This window comes from Mustela nigripes, chromosome 4 (assembly GCF_022355385.1).
Source record: "Mustela nigripes isolate SB6536 chromosome 4, MUSNIG.SB6536, whole genome shotgun sequence".
In the NCBI taxonomy this organism is placed as follows: domain Eukaryota; kingdom Metazoa; phylum Chordata; class Mammalia; order Carnivora; family Mustelidae; genus Mustela; species Mustela nigripes.
This window is the reverse complement of record NC_081560.1, coordinates 37127014-37144957: the sequence shown is the minus strand read 5'-3', so window position 1 is coordinate 37144957 and position 17944 is coordinate 37127014. Positions and strand designations below refer to the sequence as shown.

General features: G+C 40.4%; 1 protein-coding gene across 3 annotated transcripts in view; it reads right to left on the bottom strand.

Annotated features, from left to right (window-relative positions):
* DOCK4 (dedicator of cytokinesis 4) overlaps positions 1–17944 on the bottom strand; it is a 431767-nt gene that overhangs the window by 159753 nt on the left and 254070 nt on the right. For all 3 annotated transcript variants that reach the window (XM_059396554.1, XM_059396556.1, XM_059396555.1), the window contains exons 13-15: positions 10616–10741; positions 1385–1509; positions 393–555 (exon numbers count right to left, since the gene is read on the bottom strand). In XM_059396554.1, the coding sequence (XP_059252537.1) occupies positions 393–555; positions 1385–1509; positions 10616–10741 (414 nt within the window). The remainder of the gene's footprint in view (positions 1–392; positions 556–1384; positions 1510–10615; positions 10742–17944) is intronic.

The following is a 17944-nucleotide window of genomic DNA, read 5'->3' as shown; positions in this document are numbered from 1 at the left end:
TGAGCTCGTGGCTGGAGAACAGCAGATGGGTTAGGACTACCTAAGCTCCCCTGAGTCAGACAAGTTTTTGATTCTGTGAATCCCCTTTCTGTCTCATCTTTCCAGACTATGAAACTGATGAACTCATTTTTATGAAAATGAATGATTTAAGGAGAACCCTGCAGACTTCCCTATGTATTGTTTCCCTCCTTTTCCTTCCTGAATGTTTCCACAGAGGTTATTGGTTCTTCGAGAAGTGAGCCCACTCACCTCTCAGGACTCCACTGACCTTCACCTCTCCCTCTAGAAGGTCTCTGCTTTGTTACCCTGTCTGCAGATTAGCCCACACTGTCAGTACAGCTCAGCAAGCGCCTTACCCCAGCACAACAAAGCCAGCCCCAAGAAACACTTACTGGAACAATGCCGAAATTCAAAGCGGATGTGCGCGCCCCTGAATTTATCCACAGGAATGGGAAGTTTGAGCAGTTCGGACCACCTGGGACTGTTGTTATGATAAAGCACGAAGGAGTGGTACTCACTAGCTGGCGGCTCTCCAGAGCCGAAGGAGATAAAATCCTAACAAAGGAAACACGGGGGTTAAAGACAGCTTCATTTAGAGATTATCTGAAAAACAGCGGAGCAATTGCTTTGCTCTATCTGCCTGCTCCCCAAACGGCACTTCATGGAGAATGACCTCCCCACCCTGTCCTTTGCAGGGCTGTTTTACACCTGCTTCTGCCAGCGGCTGTTTCTGCTTAATGCCCATGCACATCTCCCAGGGCCTACTGTGCTGGGGGTGGACCTTGGGGACAAGTACGAGATGGGCAACTGCACGCCCAATTTGGAGTTCAACTACGCGGCAAAGTCCTCAGCCTGCCGCTGTCACAAGCCGGTTCTGTGCCTCCCTGGGAAATGCAAGAAGCTGCAAGGCTCACACAAAACACTTCTTGCATACAGGAACCTGGTATCACCACCCCAATCAGTAACAGCTCACTTGTCAGGCCCTATTTTGATCAAAAGCAAAATACCTGGGATGAAACGTGGCAGTTTTTATTTATTGTTTTTAAACAGTCGCCAAAGACCAAGTGTTCATCTCCAAAACTAGGACAGACGAAAGAGGGAGAATGGAATGACAATAAAAACGCGACATTTAAAGAAGAGCTGCTGTGAGGAAATTACTGCCACAATTCATGAAACAATCCAACTGTAAAACCTTTTTGTTTCTCTACTTGCTTTTCTGGAGGGTATTTCAGTGATGAGAAAAAGGGAAGAAAAGTACACAAGGGTAGAGGAGAAAGGTCAGATCGAAAAGAATGCAAACCAGAAATTAACTGATGACATTGAAGGTGAACCCAAAATGATGACGTGGGATTGTTTTACCATCAAGGACCCAGCAGGCACATACCTTTAAGATCTGGCCACTACTCTCCACAATGAACATGGTCACTTCCACATTTCTGGCCACGCTCTTCCCTCCTTTCTCAAATTCTCCCCTTTCTATAGTGATGTATAAATCATTTCTCATTTCACCTAGTAGGAAAATTAAAACCATGTTTATATATGTGTGTGTGTGTGTGTGTGTGCACGTGCATGTGTGTGCACACGCGAGTATGAAACTAGGAAGTGTAGTAAAATACACAATCAAGAAAAGCCTTAGTCTATAAAATGTACTGTGATAGCATACATATAAAAGTAAAAATATTATACTTACACTTCTATATAAGGGTCCCCACCCTCATTGCCAATATCCAAGAGAAGTGAAGGCCAGCTTCTGCTGGTCTGAATTTGCAATACTAAAAATGTTTGGTTAGGAGGTGAGTGCAGGGATTGCGTAGGAAGGTGTTGTCAAGTTTCACCATTTTTCAATATTTTCCTCATTTCATTTATGAGGTGTGATTACAAAATGACAGCCTAGCAGGGTGGCTCAAAGAAGCCAGTCTTAATACTTTATAGACACAACACTTTAAAAGTAGAAGAAATACCCAAATGGAATAAAATGACAGGACTGCAAAGGGTAGAGTTACAATTTAAATCTTTTTCAAAATTCGTGGACAAAATGATCTCACTGCTGAAAGAATCCAGGTTAGTGCTTTATGAACACAGATGTAGAATAATTCAGTTATGCAGACAAACTTGGCTTCACATTCCTTACCATAACGCTATAAAACAAATAAGATTCAAACTGACATAGTCTATGAGTGCGTATGCCATTTATTTTTTTTTTCTCCATTGGTGACTTATAAAATTTACTGCTCCAAGAAAAAAGAGAAATTTGATGCCAAGGAGCAAACTTAGGCAAACAGGCTAAAAGAATGTTTTTCCTTTCCTGTAAGAATTAAGGGTAAGTGGTGAGTGACTAGGGAAGTGAGAAAGAAGTAAACAAACCATTACCATAAAGTTTTTGAAGATTAATACTGGTAAGGTCAGCAGAGTTGAATTCACTTTTACTTAACATAGTTTTCAAACATTAGAAGAATCACTGTTAATACCCTTTTTATTTTTTCTCTAATAAAAAAGTTCTCCATAAAAAAAAGCACAGATCACTAGAAGGAACAATAACCATACAAATAAGCCCACAACTGGGAGATTTAGAAAACTTCCTGACCAAAGCGTGTTCAAGAAAATATTCTAGCTTTCAAAACCATGGGGGAATACCAGTGTGACTGGTCACTTTCCTCCACGAAGACCAACTTTTGATGATGGCATCATTTACGAATGACCCAAGCTGACCGGGAAACAGACAGCCCATAAAAGAGAGAAAATGAGTAAGTCCCAAAAAGGATGAAATCGAAACCACCCTTTACAAAGAGCATGTAAAAAATACATGGGAATTAACGGATATAGTGGTCTCTGGCTTATGCATTTCTAGTAGTCTCAGACAAATCGATTTGGAGAGGCAACGATCTTGGAATTCCTGGAGGAAACCAATGTGTTTCACCATATTTAAAATTAGATCTATACGCTTTATAACTGTTTTGTTTGAACCATCTCTTTTGTTTTAAATTTGTACAGAATGGCCCGGTAAATTTTTATAAGCTTGTTTGATTTTGTTATTATATGCATTCATTACTATACACATACGCATCCTTAATATAAACTCATTCTAACAATTTAATAATCCCATTACAAAACGAATGGTACATTCACAGGCTCTGTCCTCTGAATCAACCAATTTCAATCAAATCAAAATAGGCCTGGTACGCTAAATGGTCTGCACACGTGTTCTTTCAAGAATATGTCTGGGAGGAAATTCTTGACAATAGTGTCCCCACTAACAGATTTGGCAGATGGAAAAGCAACACTCAGTTCAAGGTAGTTGAGAGCAAAAGATGTCTGTTAACAAGAATTCAATTCCTTTGCTTCTTAGACACGTAATGAGCGGCTCTGTTTACGAACAGACTACAGCATACGCTGATTAATGGGAAGTATAGCTACAGGGTATCTACCTTAGGAAGTTCTCAGAATGAGTCATTAGCTAGTCCAAACCACATGGGATTAACTGTCCTGCAAAAAGTTGAGCATGAACTTTTGAAAGGAATGGCAACTTTTGAAAGGAATGGCAACTCTGACTTTAGCAAAGGCAAGAGAGGATGAGGGAGGTTCGCAAGGTGACCAGTTCTCCCCAGGCTGTAGGCTAGGCCTGAAGGAGGAACGGGGGTGGTGGGGAGAGGAAGGTAGCGCCAGTGTTAGGAAATTCTGCCTCCATGTAGTCATTCAGCAAAGATATTCTGAGCTCCCACTATGGGCCAGATATTATTCTAGGCCAGGTAGACACAGCTGTGAACAAAGCAAAAATCCTTTTCCCACAGTTAGGATTCTAGGAATGGGGAAGTCTTTAATAATGAAGTCAAATATATAGCATGTTGAATAATAATAGGAAGTGGTGGGGATAAAAGTAAGACCAAGAAGGGGCATAGGGACTGCTGAACGGCGGCAGAGGGGATGTCATGTGAGGAAAGACCTCTGAGGAGATGAGAGATCTGAGGAAACTATGCTGTAGTTTGATCAAGGAGCAAGGCTGGAAATGGCATCGGCTTCCTGAATCAATCCCCAAAGCCTGTTTCGCTTATACCACAGCTGAATTCTTCCGTCTCTTCTGATTTCAGAAAAGTTCAAAGAAGCCTAAAGCATTCAGAGTTACAGGAAGATTGGAATAAAAGATCTGATCCAAGTCTCTCTCTCTCTCCCTCACGCTGCTCTCTGCTCCATGTGACTGAAGTCTGAACAGGGTAATATAAACCTCTGGGCCTCAAGATTATTAAATATTAAAAATTATTAAAATAGGGGTAGGAGGGACAAGAAGACTACTTTGTTATGTTAGGCTGTGTCTCTGACTTAGAGAAGAACTTCAGAAATACACACATTCATAAATGTGCAACGCCTTTTTCTCTTGCAAACCTTTTAGACTCAAGTAGGATGTGTCTGAAAAGAGAACACAGAGCAAGGAGAACATTTCTCCCAAATGATATTCTACATGCGTCTCCCCAGGAATTCTGCAGCTTGCTGCGTTCTAATACCGCAAGGTACCCACCTTGCCAAGATAGGCGGCAGGAAACAGTTGAAACATGTGCTAATTAAAATCAATACACTTGAGGTCAGCTCTGGAGAAAACTAATAAGCCCAAATGGCATTAAGAAAGCATCTTGGGTAATGAAGAGAGCAACCATAAAGTGAGCAAGAAATGGAGTCACAGCACTAGTGTGAAAAACTACTTTCCTGACAATGTTTATTAACACCCTGCACCTCTCAAATTTAACACTCTGTAAATTTGATGGGCAGAACACTTTCTTCTGTTCAGCAGGCCCACAGGTTCTGCCCATGTGAGGGCTTCTGAAAATATCACTGTAGACAGAAAAAAATGTAAGGTCACAACAGTGGGACCAAATACAAAAGAGTTCAGTGACTGCATCAAATGGGGTTGATTTATGGCTTGACCTCAAGAGCCAAGAGGCTTCTACCAGTAGCTGAGAACCATGATCTTTGATTCTGGGCTGTGAACTCCCTGTGTAAAGCCCGGTAGCGTAAGCTCACATCAAGTAAACCACTGCTCTCAGCTACGGGCTGATCAGGGGGCCTTAATCTGCGCTGGATGTTTGTTAACATTTATGGAACTGGACAAGAAAAGTTTCTGTCCCTTCATCAAAAACAAGTCAACATGGGGGGGAGGCGGTGCCTGGGTGGCTCACTGGATTGAGCATTTGCCTTCGGCTCAGGTCATGATCCCAAGGGTCCTGGGATAAAGTCCTAGATTGGGTTCCCTGCCCTATGGAGAGCCTTCATCACCCCTCTCCCTCTGCCTGCCACTCTGTCTACTTGTGCTTTCTGTCAAATAAATAAATAAATAAATAAAATCTTTAAAAAAAAAAAGTCAACATGGGTCTGAGACTAAGAACTTTGATCATACTAATGATGAGGACGTGGTAGTAGATAGATGGGAGCTGGGTACTTTGCCAGGTGCTGTAAAGGCAACAGCTCATTCAACTTTCACATCAACATTTTAAGAAGGCACTATTATTTCTATTTTATTAATAAGAAAACAGATGTGTAGAAATTAAGAAATGTGTCCAACATATCATCAATGTATATTAAAATAAAATCATTTTTTAGTATGAAAATGTGTAATTTAACAGGGTGAGAATGGCCATCAAATCATCTAGTGCAATTCAACTTTCTTCGCCAGACCAGTGCCTTAAGCAAGGAAGGGATGAGTCCTAGTCTATTCTGCATGGCTCAGCCCAAGCTTGAAGTACTGATTTCAGTTCTAGAGACCATCTTTACAGAACCGGGACAGATAGGAGCAGTATCATTCAGATCATTAATAATACAGAGAAAGGGCTTAGAACCCATCAGAGGAGGAATGACGGTGACAAGACAGTTAACTGAATTAAAAAATGTTGAGGTTGCAAGCAGAAAAACACAACCCAATGGATAAAAGGTGTAGAGAAACTGGTCCAACACGACAGAGGTCATTCTGAGATATGGTGTGTTCTCGGCCATTATCAATATTTAAGTATGTGCCAGAAAACCATCACCAGGAACCCGAGGAAGAAATTCATGCAATGGATACACTGGTTGGGCTGCATGACCCTTCACGTGTGCAGCAGGCAGAAAAATGACACCCCCTGCACTCCCAAAAGATGTCCCGGTCCTAATCCTGGGAATCTGTGAATATGTTACCTTACACAACAAAAGGGACTCTGTGGCTATGATTAATTAAGTAAGGATCTTGAGATGGGGGAGATTTTCTTGGATTATCAGGATAGGTTCAATAGAATTATAAGAGTCTTTATAAGAGAGAGAGGGAGGCATGAGGGCCAGAATCAGAGAAGAGGATGTGATGAGGGAAGCAGACATTGGCATGATTTAGGGCCATGACCCAAGAAGCGCGGGCAGTCTCCAGAAGCTGGATAAGGCAAGGAACTAAGTTCTATCTTGCAGTCACCAGGAAAAATATAGCCCTGCTAATAGGGTTTGCTTTTAGCCCAGTAAGACCTGTACAAAGTTTTGATCTCCAGAACTGGAAGAAAGTATTTTTGTGGTGTTTCAGCCATCCCGTCTGTAGTGATCTGTAATAGCAGCCATAAGAAACTAATACAATATGCCATCTGTACCCAAGATTCTACCACCTCATGATACAATCACAGGTGGGGGGGGGCAGGGACAAGATCACATGTAACTGGGTATCAAAGCAGACCACAGAAAGGAAACATTTACGGATGGGCTGAGAACCAAACTTTGGCGTTCTCACATAGAGTGGACTTCTGTGAAATCTATTCATGTCTTCTCTGTTGTTTTTTTTTTTTTTTTTTCCTGTCATTCTCATTTTTGTTTTGCTTTATTTTAGAAGGGTATTGAGATGGTGAACTTTGGGGGGACATAAATTTTTAATTTTTGCTTGTACATTAAACAAACGATAGCGAATACTACAACAGCACCCACGGTAGGCCTGACAGAACAGTGTTGTGTCAAGACAGGAGAAGGGATGGGCTGAGGCTCCCTGATGTCCATCACACTCTAGGATGAGGCATGGATTTCTGGTAAGGCCACCTGAGGTAAGTCCTACACCCTTGAGTAATGGCCTGTGACTTCAACATTTTAGAGGCAGCAGACCCTCCCTCATTCTGATTTGGGGTTGGAACCCCAACCTCAGCGATAACATGGAAGATTCTAAGCCTCCACCTCTCTCAGATCACTGTGGTATTCATTGGTTGAAAGACCATGAAAGGGTTTAGGTCTCAGCCAAGTGGTTACACATATATGATATGGAGGCCCAGTGACTTGGACGGAGGAATAGTGAGGTTTGGTTAGATTTAGGATTTTTTTTTTAAGATTTTATTTATTTGACACAGAGAGAGAAATCACAGGTAAGCAGAGAGGCAAGCAGAGAGGCAGGCAGAGAGATGGGGGGAAGCAGGCTTCCCACCAAGCAGAAAGCCTGATGGGGGCTTGATCCCAGGACCCTGAAATCATGACCTGAGCAGAAGGCAGAGGCCTAACCCACTGAACCACCCAGGCACTCCTTAGGATGTATTTTTAAGGAAGATCCTATCATACTGGCTCCCACCTGCTTCCCCCAAAAGAAGCCTTATCTCAGATGCTGCTGTGTATCTGTTGATATGAATGTCTCTGTCAGAGACTGATAAAGAATAATAATATACTTAAAAGAAAATCTCAACCCCTCCCTCCTCTAACACTCCACAACTTTTACTTAATTCCTTTCAGGGTTAGGAGCTTCACAGGCCTCCTACGAAAGACTGAATGTACCAGAAGGATTTAATTAAGGGTTCCTTAACAAAGAGTGAGTTTAACCAGCTGGTACAGGGGAACAAGCCTCCAAGGGAACACGGCACAAATGGGGAAGATGAAGTAGGGAGACAATGATTAAAGCAAGGACCATTTCACCTAGAAAGAACAATAAACTCAGAATAAGAATGGATCTTCGGGGGCGGGGCAAGGGGTGGGCTCAGCCTGATCTCCCATGACATTCCAGACACATCAGCCAGCTTTGCTCCAGAATGTCTAGTGGATGGAAACTCAGTGCTTCCCGATATTCAGTACAGTCTGTTAAGACATTTAGAGGCAGGCTGTCCAATACTATAACCGCTGCCACATGTGGCGACTAAGTACGTGAAATGTGACTTGGCTGAAAAGAGACGGGCTGTCAATGGGCAAGACTTCGCAGCCTTCAAGGATGGAGGTTAAAGAAGAGAGTGTACCATAACTCATTAAGAATTTTTTTACATGAATTATTTATTGAAATGGTAATATTCTGAATGTAGTGGGTCAAATAAAATACATTATTAAAATTAATCTCTACTCTTTCTCACTCTTGAAAGTGTCTACTAGAGAAGTTACAATTACATTTGTGGCTCTAATTATAGCTCTACTGGAGAGAAGGGATTGAAATATTTTTGCTGCTCTCCCTGTCAAGGGCTCAGAGAGCAAAGGATGGAACTTCCGGCAGAGCTGCGTGGTTTGTGGGGAGCAGTGTTAGAGCTTCAAAGGAAGTGACTTGTCCTCTTTGAAAATTAGACACCCTAAGAAACAAAGTGCTGGAAGACCGACCCATAACAACGGGGAAGGGTCATGGTGGCTGGAAAGTGCATGGCCAGATCACCGCCTCATACTAGATGAGAGCTCAAGACACATGCCCTTCCAGCAGCCAGACCAAGGGCAGAGTTTCAGTTTCTGTGTTTTTCTCATTCCAGAAAGAGTCTGGCACCGATGACATGCTATGATCCTCAACAGGAGTTTTGTGTACGCTCCTGTCAGTGTCAAGACCACAGATAAGTCCTTCTGCAGAGACTCGGTAGCTACGTTGATGAGCCTGCACCATTGGTCCAAGCACAGGCCTCCCCTGTCCCGACCCCTCTCAGAACACGAATCAACTGTGAAGGATGAGTCTAGAAAGGGAAAGGAAAATTTAAAAAAAACATGCCAGCAAACGGTCAGTGCAACCCTGGCCTCGAAAGTATGCCTTCTCACGGAAGAATTCTGCACAAGTCTGCATTATGGCCACCAGTGAGAACCAACTGACAAGTCAACATTCTGAAATAAAGGGAGACAGAACAATGAGTGCTTGTTTGCCAGTGCAAAAAAATTCCACTGAGTTTTAAAGTTGCTGTCGGCTATTTATGTAAACACTTGAGCCTTTCCCTTCTTCCTCTAATTTGGAAGATGAAGAAGCCACAGAAGGAAAAGAAGAGAAAAAGAAGCAAGTACTTTAAAATAATCTCTTGGCATCCCCGGCACGGCAGACTGGGGTCCAGGAGACTGATTGCCTGAGCAGGGAGAACCTCGCCACTCCACGGTGGTGCAGCAGAGGGACAGACGCAAGCCTTCTTCCACTCGAAGTTCATTTCCATCATTAAAGCCAGACAAAAGGGACATGAGCACAGCACATCCCAGACCATTATTCAGCTGGTGAAGTGTCATGTTGCTTTGTGTTTTTCCACTTGTCAATGATACTGCCCAGAGACCAAGCTGAGGAATTCTTCCAGCAGCTGTCTGCATTCTGTTTGAAAATATGTTTTTTATATTAGATTTGCCCATCAATTTGCTTCCTGGTGGCATGAAATTTTTTTCTTTTTTTGTTACAAAGGAAATACCAGTTATTTATAGCAACTGAAGGAAATAATGATGGGGTGTGAGAGCAACTGAGTAACAGGCCACCAAGTAAACAGTTCTATAAACAGTCATTTTCAACAACAGTAGCATGAGATGCTCAGACACAGCCGGTCCCTAAGCTAGGTCAGGTCATCTCGGGAAATTTCCAGGCTCTTGCTGAGCCTTCCCTGCATGAACAGATTTGCATGAAGAGATCACGAGATGCTGCAACAGGGCAATGTTGGTCATTTCTGCGTCACATGAGGTCTTCATGCGCAGTGGCCTCACCATCCCTCTCACAGCTGTGCTGGGAGCCTTGTCCAATGCAACTTCCCGTGCTTGCTTCCACGTACGAGATTTAACCAGAGATTTACCTGATCTCGCTTCTAAAAATATTGTTAACAATTTCAGAGTATTTCATCTGGTCTACGTTTCTCTTGGTTGTAGAGGGTGGGAGGTGGGGCACGGAGAAATGTTACCACTTGGCATTTACTTGAACAGCGTGACTCTCATTAAACGCTTAAAATTAGATGCTTTTTTTGAGTCCTTTCAGATTGTTAGGAGAGATCTGAATAGATCTCAAGCGGAAGTAGGAAAGGTGTAGAAATACATATGTATTTGCATATGGCTGCTTATTTACATATACACAACTTAGAAAAATCCTCCAAGAAGGGCGAAATGCTGCACAACAATTATTTGTATCAAAACCTGTAAGGATTTCCCCTAAGTGACTTCACTAACATTCTCCACCCAAGGGTAAAATATTTTCTGGATCCTACCCCAGTTTTCCTTCTTCTTAAGGGTCATAAAGAATGTAGCATGGCCCTCTAAGTTATCCACCCCAAAATAATCAAAATGTAAAGATTGTGTTTTTTAAGAAATCTTTGCTTATTTATTATCATATACCTCATTTCCTTTTTTAGCACGGTCCATTGGAACTCTTCAAATCTGACTATCTGAAAATTTCTTAAGTGTCAAACACAGACATAATAAGCATATGTCAACCTTTGGTCCATCTCAAGTCACTTACCAGGCATGATGATATTAGAGAAACCCAACTTCCTCGTTATAGATACTCCGTGAGAAAATACTGATGAGTATTCTCTTCTGATTTGTTCAATGTCTCCATGTAATAGCTGTAGGGAAACTGCTAAACCTAAAATAAATGAGAGATACCAGAGTAAAAAATAGAAGGACAGAAATAGCATGAATGGAAATCTGAACTTGCTTCAACAAGCCCGCAACTATAATAGCATTGTTTCAAATGAAAGGTTACTATGCAGACAAAATTTTTAAAAATCTATAGGAATAATTTCTAGAAAACATTTTTCCTACTTGACTCTCTGAGTTTTCTTGTGTATTAGGAGGTTCATAGCAACTGGAAAAAACTTGAGCAGAACACCAAGAAGAGGAAGTTTCGTTGCAGCATCTACACCCTCTTCTCCAGCAACCCCCACCAGAAGGAAATGTCCTTGCACGAACACGCGTGCCAGCAACTGTCAGTGGCTACCTGGCCCTTGAAGACACTGATCTCAAAAGTGGAGTTCTAATTTCCTTTAACTCTATAAAACCTATGAATACTTACTAAACACCATAAAAGTAGACACAACGATAAAGTCATGTAATAATTCAAGGATTTTAGGGATATTCATAGAGAATTTCTTAAAACATAAGGTACAGGGGTGCCTGGCTGGGCTAAGTGTCCATTCTTGGTTTTGGCTTAGGTTGTGATCTCAGGATCATGACACTGAGCCCTGCAAAGGGCTCCGCGCTCGGCAACGAGTCTGAGTCTGCAACGAGTCTGCGTGGGATTTTCTCGCTCTGTCTCTGCCCTTCCTCCTGCTCATGCACACACTCTCCGCCTCTCAAAAAACAAACAAACAAATAAGTCTTAAAAAACTTAAGTAACAAAGGTAGTTATAACAAAACCAAGATTATATTAATATTATGTGCATTAGAAATTCCTAATGGCATTATTTTCTGAGAGGAATTTAGCAGGATACAGGCCACTTTGACAAATAAAAGGGTATTTAGTTAGTAAAGTAGTAAAATTATCTTTTTTTAAACCCCAATTATAGTGACATCCTTAGAGTGGGATATATAAAAGATGAATGATAAATTTTTCTTATTTTCCCCAAATCTCAGGCAAAAGAAGTACAGAAAGGAAATTAATGTCATCTTTGTGAATATATTTGTGTATTTCTGAGAGGCTACTTCTGTTTTTTAATTCCCTCTTGCTTTTCTTCTGTTATTTTAAACAAGAAAGAACAAAAAGAAAGTCCGTTACTTACATTAGTGATAGAAAATGAAGCCGATCAAAGCAGACTTATTTTTAAAACTTCCAGTCATCACTAAACTGAACTCAATTTTTTTCTTATCTATTTTATTATTTGTTTTTAATGAAAATTTTTAGGTAGTTACCATACAGTGCAATGTTGGTTTCTAGAGTAGAATTCAGTGGTACATCGCTTACATCCAGCACCCAGTGCTCATCACAAGTGCCCTCCTTAATCCCCATCACCCATCTAGACCCTCCCCCCACCCCCAATCAACCCTCAGTTTGTTCTCTATGATTAAAAGTCTCTTATGGCTTGTTTCCCTCTCTCCTTTTTTCTCTTCCCCCTTCCCATATGTTCATCTGTTTTCCTCCTTGAGCGTCACACATGAATGAGATCACGGTATTTGTCTTTGACTGACGGACTTCACTTAGTGTAATACATCGAGCTCCATCCATGTCTTTGCAAATGGCAAGATTTCATTCTCTTTGATGACTGAGGAATATTCATTGTATATCAATATACTACACCTTCTTTATCCATTTGTCAGTTAATGGACATTTGGGGTCTCACCATAGTTTGGGTATTACTGATGATATTGCTGTAAACATCAGGGTGCACGCATCCCTTTGAATCCATATTTCTGTATTTTTTGAGTAAACAGCTAGTATGAACTCAATTTTAAAATGTATTTGGACCGTGGACTCAAGAGGATAATAAATCTGTGTTCCAAAGATTCTCTATATCATTACTTACCACGTGCAAGCTATCATTCCCCATTCATAATTTATAGTACTTCAATACTATCTCAAACATGAACCATAAGAATGACAACAATCATGCTGGCATAAAAAAGAAATGCAAAATGTATCCAGCACACATCTACACTAGGATCTTCCCTTCGTTCTCCCTCAACAGAGTGAACAAATAACAACAAAAGCAGTGTCTTGTTAGTTAGTTCGCTTGGTTTTCAATAAAGTGGTTAAAACATCAGGAAAATTTGTTTAAAAAAAAAAAAAAAGCATTAGGTCAGAGAGAAGATGGAGCCTGTCCTGGGGATCAAATCTGACCTAGATGGGGCATACCCAAGCGTCAAAGATTAAAGAAGTGAAGGAAAGGACAGGACTGCATCATTATGTCCTCATACTTTTCAGTGTGTGGGTCCAGGAGAATGTGTAAAAGAGTTATTATCAGAATTAGGTTAAATTTGGCAGGTACTCAGGAATGTTAATTAAATGTCCATTCCATTTTTACCTACCTTTCCTTTATCCCTCTCCCTGCCCCCACTCCATTTGAGTTGGGTGACTGAAGGTAACACAACGGAGGAGCCCCTGCCCACCAGTGCCCACAAGGAATCAAAGAGGGGAGTATAAGTGGTCTGGATGGTTTGACAGTGAAACAGTCGGTGCAGCTTTGGGATACTTTAATGTGGTGCTATTGGTTCCTTTTAAAATACAGAGGCAGGATGATGAAGACAAACTAACATGTGTTATAATCCATCTGTCCCAGCAGCTATTTCTTCCTGACTCACGCTCTCCCACTACCCCCACCTCATTACTGGTGTTTCTGTTCTCTACCCACTTCTGTCCTTTTGCCTTCAAAACACTCACCCACACCCTCACCATCACCATTAACATCATCAGGAGCTGATATTTGTAGACTAGCAGTGTGTGCCAGACATGGTACATAAGAACAGTCCCTCCTCTTGGGAAGAACACTGCTCAAATCTGGAATACCAGAAACGATGCTTTCAAATACAGAATCAGATGGATTTAACAAAATTCCTGAGGTCCTGTAATTTTTTTGCAAGTGAAGATCAATTCACTAGGACTTCTCATCAAAGGATCTGATCTAAGACACCATCAACATTTTGTGGCATATGTAAAGGAAGAAAAGAACTGACTAGTAATGAAAAGCAAAGACATTATGCTATTCGGAGTAGGGGCTGGAAGAAGGTAAAGTGACTAGAATTCTGGTTTTGCCCTATGGGGAGCCAGAATTCATTTAACCATCAGTGACTTTTTTTTTTTTTTTTTTTTTAATGTAAGCTGAAACCTAACAGAAGATAAAACAATGAAAAAAGAAAAGCATTCAGTCAAAGACAGTGCTTAAGAAAATTCATGATAGGGGCACCTAGGTGGCTCAGTGGGTTAAGGCCTCTGCCTTCGGCTCAGGTCATGATCTTGGGGTCCTGGGATCGAGCCCCCGCATCAGGCCCTCTGCTCAGCGGGGAGCCAGCCCCTCCCTCTCTCTGCCTGCTGTTCTGCCTACTTGTGATCTCTCCCTCTCTCTGTCAAATAAATAAATAAAATCTTTAAAAAAGAAAATTCAAGATAGAAAAATAATATGTGTTAGAGAAGGATATATGTAAACATGAAAAGAGAACTACATCAATGTATTTTAAACAGTAAGTGCCACAGAGATTGGAGAATGCAAAAGGATAAGAGAGGACCCAATTAGGGGAAAACAGGGAAGAGCCAGCTTGTAGATGAATGAAGGAAAGGAGGAAATGACAGAGGGATATCAGACAAAATACTATTGGGCTGGGGGACATGTATTTAAGAGTTAAACCTGTCCTAAAATTTGGTTAGAAGGTTTGGCAATTTTCATTCTGGAGCTTTAGAAGATACAGATTAAAACTCTAGGTGTAATGATTTCCTTTGTCTTGCTGAGTGACACCAGTTTGGAGGAAAGAGGAAGGTTCCGCCATTTTGAGGTGCTTCGCTTTCTTCAAACCAAAAGCTCACAGATTGTCAAGAACTGGAAAGGCCGATTGAACTGAGGGCTTCACCACAATTTACTTGGCTCTTCCTAAATCATCATTTTTTTCCCCATAAAAATAAATAAATAAATAAATAAAGAGAAAAAAATATCCCACAACACTCAACATGCAACGTTCAAGAATGGGTATACGTTCAATAAAACAAAAAACATGATTAAGGGTGATCCACAGGCACTAACTCACAAAAAGCCATAGCAATACCACTTATTTTTCCATCAAGGAAACTCCAGATTCTATTTTTATTGTGTCCCTTAACGACAAAAACCAACAGGTTGGATAAAGGAGTCAGCAGAAGAATAAGAAATAATGCATTAAGATGAGGAAACTACTCATCACTACAAAGGAGAGACTCATCAAATACTCACCCTTTCCAATTATCTGAGGATTACCCTATCCTTTCAGGAATGGTCATTCATGACACAGGGTGTGTTCACAGAGCAGTATATTTGTTTCTATTCTTTTCCTTTTCAGCTGACTTCTCTGTTCTCACCTTATACCTGCTATCTCTGGGGCTAGGACTTCTAACTAAAATTTTATGTGTTGTACGCCTGAAACTAATATAATATAGTATCAACTACACTCAAATAACAAGTTTTTAATTACATTTAAAAAATAAAATTTTATTTGTACACTAGCTTAGTACTGCTACAATTTAAACTGCCCATTTTGGGCATACCAGTAACTTTCAGCTTGAGAGGAGGGTGGAAGGTGGGATATAAGGATATATGTGGTAGGGTTCCTACTCAAAGGACACGATAATCTCATACTGAACATAAGACACACACATATAAATAAAATGTAAAGCAAAATGGGTTACGAGTATGATATGACTATTAAAATAAGGAAACAAAAAAAATAAAATAAGGAAGCATTGCTGACTGAGGGAATTTGAAAGTTCAGGGAAGATTTTTTGGAAAAAAAAATAGGAATATAAGCTGAAGAATCAGCTTATATTTCACAAAATGTATCAATAATGTTTTATAGTTACTTTTTCCCAGTCCTTAATCTAAGTACCAAAATTGAAACCGCTAAGGGAGAACTGTTCCTCTTATTAAAAGGAGCAATCATTAAACTGAACATTTTTATCTGTCTAGATGTTTAAGAGCCAATTACAATGATTTGATATCTAATTTTGAACAAAGGCATAGACATTAATTAATCTAGAGTGTGTCACAAAATAATGTATTTTTCACGATAAAGCTCCCCTTACAGAGCAGTAGTAGAGGAAAGAAAGGCTTCATATCTGTTAAATCAAACATGGTTGATTATTTGGTAGCTCCAATTTCACAGGAATTGAAGTTAACTCACTCCATAAGATGACTCCTTTTAAATTCATGAAATTCTGCACTTTTATATAAAAAATGCCAAGCACAGCATGATTTATAAGTAGCATGCAAAATTAATTTTAGACTAGATCAGCCATTTTACCACCAGTGAACCAAATAACATGTAGCTGTGACTGTACAGCAATGCAAAAATTAAAAAATGACAAATATATTTGATAAATACATGTTGTGATTAAGTGTGTAAGAAGTATAACATACAGCTTCATGACTCTGTCAAATATTAACTTCTCTGTGCTCTGGTTTCCGTATCTGTAAAAATCAAGATAATAATGATACCAACTCCATAAAACACTTTGGGTGGTATCTAGCACAAAGGGAGTGTTCAACAGTGTTGGCTGCTATTACTACAACTACCACTGCCCCTACCATTATATAATATCATTGTTTCTGTTCTTATTCCTCCCTACCATGAATATCAACAAATTACCTTCCATCAGAAAAATGCTCAGCATTCTCTAAGTGCCATACGCAAAGACGATTTTCCTTTCAATAGGCATGTCCACTTACCACTAGATTAAGCCAAGTGCTACAAATCTCCTGGATATTGGAATGATGAAGGTCTATGGAGGCTTTGGGGACAAATATGTCTTTCATGAGCAATACTCAATTACCAGAGATTTGACAAAGACATAAGTGATAAATATAAGTAGTCAATGTGCACCGACCTGTGAAGACAGGGAAATTCCTAATAGTGCAGGGGAAGCCAGAAAAATAAGCAGCCATAATTAATGAAGGCCATAATTAATTATTCTTATTCTAAATGCAAAAGAAGTCATTGGAGAATTTTAAATAAAGGAAACATGATCCAATTTACATTTTAAGAAAGTTTTCTTAGTGTTATCTGGCCAAATTGGGCTGGAAAGATAAAGAGTGGAACTGATGAGCACAATTAAAGGATACTAGAGATATGAAGGCAGGAAATAATGGAGGCCATGCGGATATGGTTAAAACAGAGATGGGGGGCGCCTGGCTGGCTCAGTGGGTTAAGCCACTGCCTTTGGCTCAGGTCATGATCTCAGGGTGCTGGGATCGGGTCCCGCATCGGGCTCTCTGCTCAGCAGGGAGCATGCTTCCCTCTCTCTCTCTCCGCCTGCCTCTCTGTCTACTTGTGATTTCTCTCTGTCAAATAAATAAATAAATAAATAACCTACATATTGGCATACAAGAAGTCATATCTTCATAGTATATTAGATGTGGGGGTATGAGGGAAAACAAGGAATCATGGAAGACTCCCGAGCGTCTGACCTGAGATACAGTAGAAAATGTCACTGTGTATGGAGTTGGGAAGATAAGAGAAGAAACAGCCATCTATACTGTCTTTTATAAAAGAATAATTGACCTTTGATTGTATTATTTTTATTTATTTGTTAGATGGGAAGAGAGAGAGAGAGAGAGCACAAGTAGGGGGAGTGACAGGCAGAGGGAGAAGCAGAGAGCCTGATGCCGGACTTAATCCCAGGATCCTGGGATTATGACAGGAGCTGAAAGCAGATGCTTAACCTACTGAGCCACCCAGGTATCCCTAATGGTGTTATTTTTCATGAGGATTTGGATTATGTTCTGCGTCGCTTGCCTTCAGCCTGAAGAACTTTATATTTCTTACAAAGCAGATTTGTTAGCAAAAAACTCTTTGTTTTCAGTCTGGTCTTTATTTTGCTTAGAATTTTGAAAGATAGTTTTGCTGGATATAAGATTCTTGATTGACACTTCAATAGGTTGTTGTTGTTTTATATTGCTTGTTTTTTAAACATTCAAATCTTTGAAAATGTCATCACTGCCTTCTGATTGCTACTGTATTTATGAGAAGTCAGTAGTTATTTCCTGGGATTCCCCTGTGTACAATGAGTAATTTTTCTCTTGCTGCTTTCAAAAATTCTTTGTCTTTCTGCATTATTACTATGATGTGTTTGAGTATGGATCTCTTCCTGTTTACCATACTTGAAGTCACTGCTACT